This window comes from Tamandua tetradactyla, chromosome 25 (assembly GCF_023851605.1).
Source record: "Tamandua tetradactyla isolate mTamTet1 chromosome 25, mTamTet1.pri, whole genome shotgun sequence".
NCBI classification, from domain to species: domain Eukaryota; kingdom Metazoa; phylum Chordata; class Mammalia; order Pilosa; family Myrmecophagidae; genus Tamandua; species Tamandua tetradactyla.
In genome coordinates, this window is record NC_135351.1 from 13,919,582 (window position 1) to 13,932,204 (window position 12,623).

Here is a 12,623-nt window from a genome sequence, read left to right on the forward strand (position 1 = left end):
GGTAAATTACTTCCTATTTCTGCAAGATCAACCACATAATACAAATTGTGTGTGTGTGTGTGTGTAGATATCGAAACAGATATATATCTAATAGAAATTATTTCAGAGTAATTTTATTTAATGTGATTTCTTTTCAAATTCTTACTACAGAAAAATTTGAACCATTGACAAATCTCAGGCAGTTATTTAAAATCATAAGACTTAAAATAAAACCTTTCAGTGTATTGATGTACTTTATTTTTTGATAGAAACTGAGAAGACAAAGATACTCTGCGTTTGCTTGGAGAAACCTATTATTGTCAGCAACAAAGAAGTGTTAAAAATAGAAGTGCATTTTGATTCGCAATTCAGTATCTCACAAGCTTCCATCAAAGCTTTAGGAGAAGACAAACAGGTGGTGGAAATCATTCTCTTTGATTATTTGAAAATGTCTTAGTATGCTTTCAGGTCTCTCAAATATCTTTCTTGGATTTTGGTTGTGGGCATTGGGTCAAGCAAAAGGCTTGATCTTTTGAATGCTGTGTAATAAGAGGCAAGCATTCTGGGTTCTGATCTCAGCTCTTCCTTTTCCTATATCATGTCTTAGCTGTGTAAGTTACAAAGCCTCTTTGTACCTCAAAGTGCTTTATTCCCCTAATTATAAGCAAATGAAAACTTCTCTAGGATAACATTACCAACTTCCCACATTCTTTCTGAAGTGGGCTTCACTCATTGTGGGCTCTCTGGTATTTCCTTTTTCAGCTCTTCTTGAATCCAAGGGAATGATTAGGAAGAGGGTTTCTTAGGAAGTTTTTTCAAAGTTCAATCTACTGGTCTTATTGGATATGGCTGAAGCCTGTTCTACACTGCAGTGGTCGCGGTCTCTCTGTTTCCTACTTACATGTAAGAGCAGGAAGCCTTTCTCTATTGCAGTGGTAGGCAGAGCAGAGAAATTTGCAACAAAAAGACATAAAGACTGTGGAAATGGTGAGGACAATAGTGAGTAGAATTAAGAGATCAGAGACCTGCGGGAGAAAATCTCATCCAGCTTCCTTTTGGTTTTGTGTTTATATGAAAGTACTTTATAGATAATGTGCTCTGCAAATATGGTTTCCACAGACATCCTATGAAAAGACAACTTCATGGGTGAGGATGAGGATTAGAAATACAGGAGAATCAATTACTTAATATAAAATAACTCCCTCGATTATTGTATATATGCATTGACCTAAAACCAGAGGTTTGCATTTACTTTACTCAAGGAAAGTAGCCAAATTACAAGTGAATAAAAATGTTTTAGGGGAGAATTAGGATTTATATGTGACTTAATTGCAGTTCCTGAAACGTGAGTCTCTGTGAAAAAGGGGCCAGGTTAAAGAGATCCTGTGGTTGGGAACACACTTCATATTGTCCTGGGAGTAGAGCATCTGGAGTTTGGGCCAACCTGCAGCCAGGAGAGTCAAAGTGAGATTGGGAGTTAATATGGGCTTTAGCCTAGGGCCAGAGGAAAAAGGATGAGGATACACCAAGACAGAGTGGTTCAGAGCAGATTACTGGTCAACCAGAGCTGGTCTGGAGGAAGGAGGTATGTAACAAAGGTGGGAACAGAGCGAAGTGCTCTCTCAAAAGAGAATGGATATGGTAGCAAAAAAAAAATAAAAATAAAAATAAACTGGACTTCATCAAGATTAAAGGATACTGTTGAGAAAGTGAAAAGACACCTAGGGAATGAAAGAAAATAGTTGTGAACCAATTATTGTGAACTCCTACAACTCAACAATGAAAAAACAAGATTAAAATGTGCAAAAGACATGAATAGACAAATCTCCAGGAAGATATACAAATGGCCAATAAACATATTAGTCATTAGGGTAGTGCAAAGCAATGAGATACCACTTCACACCATCAGAATGGCTATTATTAAGAAGAAAATATACAAACTAAGTGTATTTACTTAGAGAAGATGTGGAAAAATGGAAACCCTTGTGTGCCGCTTATGGGAATGTAAAATTGTACAGTCTGTGTTTAAAACAGTTTAGTGCTTCCTCAAAAAGTTAAGCGTAGAATTAACATAGGGCCAGACAACTCTGCTTCGAAATATCTATTTAGGGACTTGAACAGATATGTATACACCAAGGTTCATGGCGGTATTATTCCCAGCAATCAAAAGGAGGAAACAACAAAGTGTCCATCAAAAGAGGAATGGTTAAAGACATTCTGGAATACACACAGAGTAGTGTATTATTTGGCTCTAAAAAGGAATGAAGTTTTGATGTGACAATATATATGAACCTTGAAAACATTATGTTAAGTGAAATAAGCCAGACACAAAAGGATAAATGTTGTGTAATCTCACATGAAATATCTGGAAGAGGAATATTCATAGACGTAGCAGATTGTGGGAAATGGAGAGTTGGTGCATAGTGGGTACAAGTTTGTTTTGGGGATAATGAAAAAGTTTGGTAATGGATGGTGGTGATGGAAACACAACATTGTGAATGTAATTAATGCCACTGAATGGACGCTTAAAAAATGGTTGATAGGAATCGTCCCATCTGTGCTGGGAGTATATCTTGACGTGACACTGTTCATCGACATGGAGGTGGGCTGGCAGCCTGAGCATGGCAGTCATGCCAGCTGGACCCGTGAAGGCGGTACCCCCACCACTGCCGATGATCACTGAGTCTGAACAGCCAACACAAGAAGCAGCCTCAAAGGATTCTACCCCTTCCAAGCCAGTGGTGGGAATTAATTACGCTCCTCCAGAAGTCAGGGAACATCATTCACAAGACTGTCAGTTTTTCGGCCAAAAATGGGCCTGAATTTGAAACTAGGATACAACAGAATGAGATCAACAACCCCAAGTTCAACTTCCTGAACCCTCATGACCTTTACCATGCCTACTACCACCACAAAATGAGTTCAAGGAGGGGAAGGCTCAGGAGCCTTCAGCTGCCATCCCCAAGTTCATGCAACAACAGCAGCAAGCCACCCAGCAGCAGTTGCCCCAGAAGGTCCAAGCCAGTTAATCCAAGAGACCATTGTGCCCAAGGAGCTCCCTCCTGAGTTTGAGTTCATTGCAGACCCACCCTCCATCTCAGCCTTCAACCTGGATGAAGCTGACAGCTCAGTTTGTGGCTGGGAATGGGTGCTAGTTTCTGACCCAGCTGGTGCAATTACCAGTTTGACTTTCTCCACCCTCAGCACAGCTTCTTCAGTTACTTCACGAAGCTGGTGGAGCAGCATACCAAGGCCTTGATTCCACCCAAAGGCTTATTTATAAAGCTCAAGAAAGGCTGAAAATCCTCAAAGTTTCGGGTTGGGTGTGTTACCGAGTGGAGTGGGCCAAGTTCCAGGAATGGGAGAGGAAGGAGGAGGAGCAGGAGAAGGTGGTCTATGCATAGATTGACTGGCACAATTTTGTGGTGCTGGAAACGGTGGACTTCCAGCCCAGTGAGCAAGGGAACTTCCTTCCTCCCACAACCTCAGAGGCACTGGGGGCTTGAATGCTCATTCAGGAGTGCTTGGAGACGCTTGCGGGGAGAGAGGAGGCTGAGACAGAGGGCGAGTCTGAAGAAGAGGATTCGAAACAGGTGAGGGTAGAAGAGCCTCCTCCCCAGTTGATTCAGGACCCTCAAGTGCAAGACATGGATGAGGGTTCTGATGACAAAGAAGAAGGGCAGGAAATGCCCCCACCCGCTGAGACACCCATGCCTCTGCCCCCGACTCCAGACCAAGTTGCTGTCTGCAAGGACTATGACCTGAAAGCTTCTAAGCTGATGTTTCCACTGCCTGCTCTAGATGAATTTCTTGTGTATCCCTTCATGGGGGAAAAGATCCCTGCTAGCAAAATGCAGGAACACACGCATGTGGGGCTTCTGGATCCCCATTACTGAAGCAGTGGGATCGCTTCATCTGTGGGAAGTAGAGTGATGATGAGGTGTATACATGACAAGTCTGGATATCAAGAGCAGTTTGAAACAACTGGCTGAATGGCATACTGACATCTTTGGTGTAGAGGAAACTGCCATCCGAAAGAAGATCAGTGAGGAAGAGATCCAGAAGCCAGAGAAAAAGGTGACCTGGGATGGCCATTCAGGAAGCATGGCTGGACCCAGCAGGCTTCCCAGGCTCATATCACCCTCCAGGGGCAGATCAAAGCCACTCACAAAGCCAAGGGCCTAGAGCTGGAAGATGACACCAAAGAGAAGATCGGCCCCGGTGATCCCAATGAAATTGCTCAGCAGCCACCAACATCCCCAGCTCAGCTGCCATGACCACGTGTGATGCTGCCTCCTGTCCACACCACTGTGTGTCAGCAGTGCCTGTCATGCCCCAGCCCCCAAGGCTTCTGTGATCTACCTGCCCCCAGGCTCAGATCACCCCTGTTCTAGTTTGCTAGCTGCCAGAATGCAACATATCAGGAATGGAACAACTTTTTAAAAGGGGAATCTAATTTAATTGACTTTAATAGCTAGTTTACAGTTGTAGGGCAGAGAAAATGTCCTAATTACAAGTCTATAGAAATGTCCAATCAAAGGTATCCAGGGAAAGATACCTTGGTTCAAGAAGGCTGGTTAAGTTCAGGGTTTCTCTTTCAAGTGGAAGGGCACATGGCGAACACGGCCAGGGTTCCTCTCTCATCTGGAAGGGCACATCCTGAACACAGCATCATTTGCTAGCTTCTTCTCTTGCCTTTCTGTTTCATGAAGCTCCCCAGGAGGCGTTTTCCTTCTTCATCTCCAAAGGTCGCTGGCTGGTGGACTCGGCTTCTCATGGCTATGTCATTCTGCTCTGCTCTCTCTGAATCTCTCATTCTCCAAAATGTTTCCTCTTTTATAGGACTTAAAAAACTAATCAAGACCTACCTGAATGGGTGGAGGCGTGTCATCACCTAATCCAGCTTAACAACCACTCTCAATTACATCACATCTCCAGGGAGATGATCTAATTACAGTTTCAAACATAGAGTACTGAATAGGGATTAGAAGAAGTGGCTGCCTTTACAAAATGGGATTAGGATTAAAACATGGCTTTTCTAGGGTACATACATCCTTTCAAACCAGCACAGCCCCCATGCCACCCATCATCCACTTGCGGAGGATCAACATGGTGCCCATGCCTTCTTCATCCCCTCCTATCATGGCATCCTGCTCATCTCCCATGAGTGTACCAACGATCTACCTGTGGCACCCGTCCACCTTCCACCTCCCATGGAAGACGAGCCTACCTCCAAGAAACTGAAGACCAGAAACAGCCTCATGCCCGAGGAGGAATTCCTGCACCGAAGCAAGGGTCCAGTGTCCATCAGAGTCTAGGTGCCCAACACGCAGGGTAAGGCGGAATGGAAACTGAGTGGACAGGTGCTGGTCTTCACCCTTTCTCTCAAAGACCAGGTCTCTGTCATCAAGGTGAAGATTCGTGAAGCCATAGGCATGCCTGCAGGGAAGCAGAAGCTGCAATATGAGGGCATTTTCATCAAGGGTTCCAACTCACTGGCTTACTACAACATGGCCTTCAAGGAGAGAGGCGGGAGGAATAAGTAGAAAAGAGACCGGCTGTTGGGTTCCAGCCACTGCCACTTTGCCCCCCTGGCTCCCTCTTACTGTGTTTAGAAATGCAGTATGCTCCTGCATGGTCTCTTCTCCCTACCCCCTTCCCCACACTGCTAAGTGCAGCAGGGCTTTCTCAGCCATTCTACTTCCTAGCGATTTCTGGAATCCCTGTATTAGGGTCTTGGTTTAAGAGACTTTGTTTCCTTGGGCTGCCCGTTAGAAAACAAGAGCCCAGAGATGTCCCGGGGGCAGTTTCATAGTACCAAGTGGCACATGGCTAATGGAATGTGATTGCTTTTGTCATTAATCACTTTGTATCTTGCCACGGGCTGGCTGTCCAATAAACCTCTTGGACCTTTCTTGTGAAGTCACCGTAATAAGACTTGTCCCTTGGCCACTTGCCCAAGGCAGTGGTAGCACTGTACAGCTACTTTTGCCATGGTCTTCCTCTCTGAGGAATGCTGGGGCTTGTCATTAAATTGTTGCTGCCATTAGCTTTTTGTTTTGTTTTGTTTGCATGGGCAGGCGCAAGGAATCAAACCCAGGTCTCCGGCAAGGCAGGTGGAAACTCTGCCACCGTGCCACCACTCCACCACCCCATCTTTTTTTTTTTTTTTTTTTTTTAAGAAAGATTCTAATACATAAAAGATCTTTAAAGGAGAAAAAAAGGTTAATAGGAATTTTTTTTTGGTATATATACGTTACCATAATAAAATAAATCTGTCTTCCATAAGGATGACAAGACTTGACCTTAATGCTTTAAACATGAAGCCCAGCTTTGCCAGAATAAGTGTTTTTTGTTTTTTGTATGTCTTTTTAAAGATGAATTAAAGATTAATTGTCAGTATGTTGGGTTCTGAGCTTTAATTTTCCCGTGAATTTTTTTTGGCGATTATTGCTTTTGAAAGCTGCATGGGTTTTGGCTTGCATTTCAGATATTGCCTGGTCAAACAAAAATCTCCGCAGAACCTTTTGGTGCGGTTGAGAAGGAAGACTCTGAGATTCCTAGCGGCCAACGAAGAGAGACAGGTATGTTGGGCAATAATACAATTCTTACTCTGAATTTGCTGTTAAAGTAATGATAAAATCTTACCTTGAAGAAGGCGATGAAAATTTATGGACAGAGAAGAATAAGTATGATTATACCTTTGGAGAATGAAAAGCAATCAATAGCCTTGAACCATCTCCTTCACCTAGTAGTTTCCAGTGGGCCAACTGGAAATGACAATGGATTAAGCATGAAGAGGTGTGGGGTGGCCAGAGTCAGAAGATGGGGGTACAGCGGGCACCGCCACATGCTTCTTAAGTCAACATGAGAAGGGCCTAACTCATCTACCCACAGAGCCAGCCCTGCACTGGGTCACGTACCTCTGAGTTAAATCCCAAGATTGTTTTCCAAAGTGTCCAGCAATTTCTGTTTTTAGATTTAAGGCAGGACTTAGTTACCAGCTCTTAACAAAAGATGGCATACCAGAGTATGCATTCTCATAAAAATCAGCTGGAGAGAGTGCCCGGTATTGTCCATGGTGGTTAGATTTTTTTTTTTTTTTTTTATCTAAAGGTTCTTTTCTTTTATGTGTATAGACAAGGCAGAAGACTCCACTGACCTGGCAGAGTTAATGGGTGTTGAAGGTGACCGCTGCCTAATAACTTTGCCTTTAAATGACCAGTCTGCATCAGCCGTGAGTATGGAGAGCTGATGACAAGGTTCTGAATTGGGTCCACTAGGAAGCCAACTCTCCTGGCTGAGGTCCGTTTTCTCCCGTTAGATCATCTCTCTCTCTTTTCACTGTCCCCTCTTCTACTTTATTTTAGCCTGCTGTGCATATATGTTCTCTCCTCTCATGTGGCTTGACTCTCCCGTGCAGTGCATGACTTGGAGGGCCTCTGTTTCATCCCGAAAGGAGACTAATGTTTTGAGTCAGACCTGGTTTTCACTTACCAGATATAGGAACTCAACACCAGTGAGCCTGTGCTTTCCCATCTATAAAATTGAGTTAATGGCCGTTTCACAGGTGTAACCCTATAAGGATTCAAAAAAACAGAACAGGCATATAGCACTTAGCATAGTGTTTAGCATGCATAAATAGTCCATGCCTCATTGTTCCTCATTGTCTGGCATTTGTTTATATCGATGCATTATTCAGAAGTATGATGAGAATGTCTTTTTTTTTTTTTAAAACAAACACACCAGAGAGAATTTCACCAAATTAACTTCTAAGTGGTTTCCTTGGAAAGTTGTCCACTTATCCCCAAAATACCAATCTCTTTGAAGATACTTTTTGTTAAGTCTTCTTTGACATTTCACTTATTGATTGTCATACATTCTGGAATTGTCTTCAATAGTAGAAAATCTTCTCCTGGGATGGGTATGAAACATAGGAAGCAATCAATACTCCTTTGGAGGCAAATCTAGTGAATAAAGAAACTGACATCTCAGTATTCAGGGAAATGTTTTTCTTATGAGTTGTAAAGTAGCTCCAAGAGATTTTCAACAGAAGTGCTTCAAAGGAGCCATAATTAAATGTATATAAAATCTTTTTTCTGCAGCAAACAGATATAGCTGATAGTTCACCCAAAAAGTTGAGACTGGATGATACATCACAAGGTCAGTTATTATTACTATTTTTTTTTAACCTATCCTAAATAAGACTTGGGTGGGATATTTAAATGTTTACTTGAGATGCTTAATAATTTGTGTTTTTTAATTTTCATGATTAGAAGTTACTTCAAAACATGAGTGGTCTTCAGATTTACAAGAGCTATCAGTTAAAATTCAGGTTCCTGAATTAAACGACAAATCTAGGTAAGTGATTTTCAAATTGAATAAGCCATGTGGCTTGCTATTAACTTAAGTACTGCAAGTTGTCCAATCCAGTTGGTTTCTAAACCCTTTTCTGCATCTGTTCACCCCACCCAATGGGAAAGCCTCATAGGCAGCATTCCATAGAGTGACCTCAGTGTTAGATGATCCTCCCAACCCCCAAACCTCTGGCATTGTTATCTTTGAAAATGTATTTTTTCCTGGGGTAAAACACTGAGTAGCCCCAGTCAGAATGGTGATTCCTTGGCAGTTTCACCATTGCAGGTATTAACTTATTTACCACTTTTCCATGTAGCCCTATGAGGGATGAGTCATAGGACAAGTAAATTTTTCTTAATAGCTTTTTTTGAGATTTAATTAACACACAATAAACTGCACATGTTTAAAGTATACACTTTGAACTGTGATGTATGTGTACACCCATGAATCCTGCCCTTCTCCACTTCTCACCTCCGTTCACAGGTAATCACTGATTTACCTTCTATCAGGCACCGGGAATCAAACCCGGGTCTCCGGCATGGCAGACAAGAGCTGTGCCACTGCACCACCATTGCCAGCCCAGTTTTTATAATTTTAGATGTGTGGAATTAAATAGTATGTACAGTTTTTTTCTAGTTTCTTTCAAACTTTATTTTTTTTATTCATCCATGTCATATGTATCAATAGTCCATTCCTGTATATTGCTGTAGTAGTTTTCCATTGTATGGATAGGCCAAATTGTGTTTATTCATTCACCTGTTGATGGACTTTGAGTTATTTCCCATTTTAAGCTATTATAGATCTAGCTGTTAGGAATATTCATGTATGTCATTGTATAAATGCGTGTTCTCTTGTCTTGGGTCAATTCATCGGAGTGGAGTCTCTGGGATCATAACATAGGAATATGTTCAGCTTAGAAAAAAATAGCCAACCTGTTTTCCAAAGTAGTTATAGCATTTTACACTCCTGTCTGTGGTATTTGGAGTTTTAGTTGCTACACCTTCTTGCCAATATTTGGTAATAACATCCGCCTTCTTAATTTTAGCCATTCTAGTGACAGTGTCATGGCATTTCCTTGTGGTTTTAATTTACATTTCTCTAAGGAAACTGAGCACCTTTTCTTGTGTTTATTAGCCATTTGTGCATCTTCTTGGGTTAAGTGTCTGATCAGCTCTTTTACCCTTTTTTTAAGTTGAATTGTTTGTTTTATTGAGAAGTAAGAGTTCTTTAAATATTTTAGATACCAAACCTTTGTTGAATATATCCTTGTAAATATTTATCCTAGTCTGTGGTTTATTATTTTTATTTTTGAAACAATTAAGTTTAAAGATGAATGTTAAATTTTGGTGAAGTTTAGTTGATTGATTTTTTTTTCCTTTGGTAGCTTATGCTTTTTTGTGACTTCCTTAAATCTTCAGCAAACTTATGGTCAATAAGATTTTCTGCTATGCATTCTTCTAGAAGTTTTCATTTTTAGGCCCATTTCAAGTTAATTTTTATGTATTGTATGAGGTAAGGGCTGAGGTTTACTTTAATTTTTGAGTATATGACTATCTGCACCATTTGTCATAAAGATTGTGCTTTCCCCATTGAATGGGTCTAGCAACATTGTTGAAAAACAGTTGATCATTTTTTTGTAGGTATATTTGTGAATACTGCATGTTCTTCCTTTGTTCTATTTGTCTATCTTTACACATTATCTTATTTACTATAACTTTACTATCTTTATTTTAGCTCATTTTGAAATAAGGGATGTCAAACCAACCTTGCATTCCAGGGGTAAACTCTACTTGGTTGTGAAGTATTCATGCATTTTATTTTTTTAACTTTTAAAATTGTATAATATAACATATATACAAAGCAAAAAAGGAAAAGGCGATAGTTTTCAAAGCACTCTTCAACAGGTAGTTACAAGACTAAACTGTATTAGTTTTTTATACATTATTAGATTTGATTTACTAATATTTTGCTAAGAATTCTTACAGCCGTGTCACAAGGGATATTTTAGCAATAGCCCCACTGTCATTTACAATCTTCGTAATTTCCTATCTTTTATTTCCTGAAAAATCAGGCTAGAGTTAAAATGATTTTGTTGATTTTCTGGAAGAATCAGTTTTTGGTTATATTAAAATTTTTCCTTCTGTTTTTGTTTTTGATTTCTGCTCTGAGCTTTATTTCCATTTTTCTGCATGCTTTGGGTTTGATTTCTTCTTTTTCTAGTTGCTTAAGGTAGAAGCTGAAGTCATTGATTTTTTCAGTCTTTTTTTTTCTAACACAGGAATTGATTATGTAAAATGTCTCTAAGCTCTGCTTTAGCTATAACTCTATAATTTTGATATGTGTTATTTCCCCTCAGTTCAAAGTAGTTTCTAATTTCACTTTGATTTCTTCTTTCACTTATGGGTTATTTAGAAGTGTGCGATTTCATTTCCAAGTACTTGGTGATTTTTCCAGAGAATTTTTTAAAATGGCTGCTTTAATCTTATTGTAGTTAGAAAACTCAATTTACCATTACTTGAATTCCTTTATAGTTGATATTGAGACTTGTAGCATGGCCCCAAATATTGGTCTGTCTTGGTAAATGTTCCATGTGCCCTTGAAAAGGACAGGTATTCTATTGCTATTGGGTATAGAATGTTGTATCAATGTCAATTATGTTAAAATATTTCATAGTGTTGTTCTAGTGTTCTATAACCTTCCTGATTTTCTACTTCTATCATTTTTTTGTACTATCAATTAAGGGAGGGAAGTCAAAATCTCTGACTACAATTATTATTATGAATTTATATATTTTTCTTTTTAAATTCTATTTGGTTTTGCTTCATGTATTGAACAACTCTGTTGCAGAAACATTTTGGATTGTTATGTTCGCTTGATGGATTGAGTCTTCATCATTAGGAAATGACTTTCTTTATCTCTAGTAATATTCCACCCTCTGAAATTTATTTTGTGTGGTATTAATATGGCCATTCCAGCTTTCTTTTCATTAATGTAAGTATGGCATATCTTTTTTGATCCTTCTACTTTTGATCTATTTGGCTTTATATATCTAAGGTGGGTTTATTGTAGGCAGCATATAGTTTTTCATGTTTTTGAACTCAATATAATAATATCTACCTTTTGATTTGGATATTTAGACCATTTACATCTTATGATCAGTGATATGGCTGCATTTCTCACCTGTCACCTTGCTATTTGTTTTCTTTGCTGTCATGATATTCCTTTTTATGCCTTCTTTTGGATAAATTGAGTATCTTTTTCTGTCATTCCATTTTATCATCTTTGCTGACTTATTGGGTATAACTATTTTTTAGCTGCTGCTTTGGATTAATATATACATTTTAACTTATCCTCAATCTTCAGGTAATATTTTATTACTCAATATATAAAAAGATTACAACATTATTCATCTATTTTTCCTTTCCTGGTATTTGTATTATTTTTGCCATAATTTTTACTTCTACATATGTTAAAAGCTGAACAACACATTTTTATTAGTTTTATTTTAAACAGTTGGGGTTGGCCCCCAAGATTACCCCCAGGTTTGGTTCACCATAGAGCTCAGTATTTAATCATATTCATGGCTATGATTTATTATACTGAAGGATACAAAGCAAATTAAGGGTAAAAACACCTGAGACAAAGTCCAGAAGAAGCCAACTGCAAACTTCCCAGAGTCCTCCCTCCCATGTAGTCACACAGCATGTGCTTAGTGTGCTTCAGTAGTGGATTGTGACAACATGTGTGAAATGATACTTGGGAAACCTCATTGGAGACTCAATACCCAGGGGTTTCATTGTGAATTGGTTAAGTAGGCACCCTCTGCCTAACCTGTATTCAAACCCCATACTCCCAGAAATATTTTCATTCTTCAGCTTAAGCCACGTTGTTTGTTCAAGGAGTTTAGGTATAGTAGGCAAAGGTGGGAACGCTCTCGAAATCCAAGTCCCCAGATGTGAGCCAAGGGCTCTCCATGCAAATAGGTCTTTCTAAAGAAAGTCTCAGATGTGTCAATACTTTACTGACAACACTCGATTATATTTTAGATACTTTTAAAATAAATTATTTTGTATTTAGCATTTCCACTGTTCTTCATTCCTTTGTATGTAAAGAGATTTACATGAGATAGCATTTTCCTTCTGCTTAAAGGATTTAAATATTCTTCTGTGGGTCTGCTTGGTCAATAATTTTTTCTTTTTGTATGTCTTAAGTCCCTCTTTTGCCTTCATTTTTTCTCTAATTTTATTGTGTTAGCATATATAGACAACAAATTTTCCCATTTTAAC

At 39.4% G+C, this 12,623-nt stretch overlaps 1 protein-coding gene and 1 pseudogene across 1 annotated transcript in view; both read left to right on the plus strand.

Annotated features, from left to right (window-relative positions):
* The window catches only part of SYCP2L (synaptonemal complex protein 2 like), a 124,346-nt gene that overhangs the window by 55,603 nt on the left and 56,120 nt on the right, over window positions 1–12,623 (plus strand). The window contains exons 17-21 of the mRNA XM_077143315.1: window positions 249–394; window positions 6,470–6,563; window positions 7,119–7,216; window positions 8,085–8,142; window positions 8,259–8,340. Of these exons, the coding sequence (XP_076999430.1) occupies window positions 249–394; window positions 6,470–6,563; window positions 7,119–7,216; window positions 8,085–8,142; window positions 8,259–8,340 (478 nt within the window). The remainder of the gene's footprint in view (window positions 1–248; window positions 395–6,469; window positions 6,564–7,118; window positions 7,217–8,084; window positions 8,143–8,258; window positions 8,341–12,623) is intronic.
* Window positions 2,610–5,525, plus strand: LOC143668695 (splicing factor 3A subunit 1 pseudogene; annotated as a pseudogene).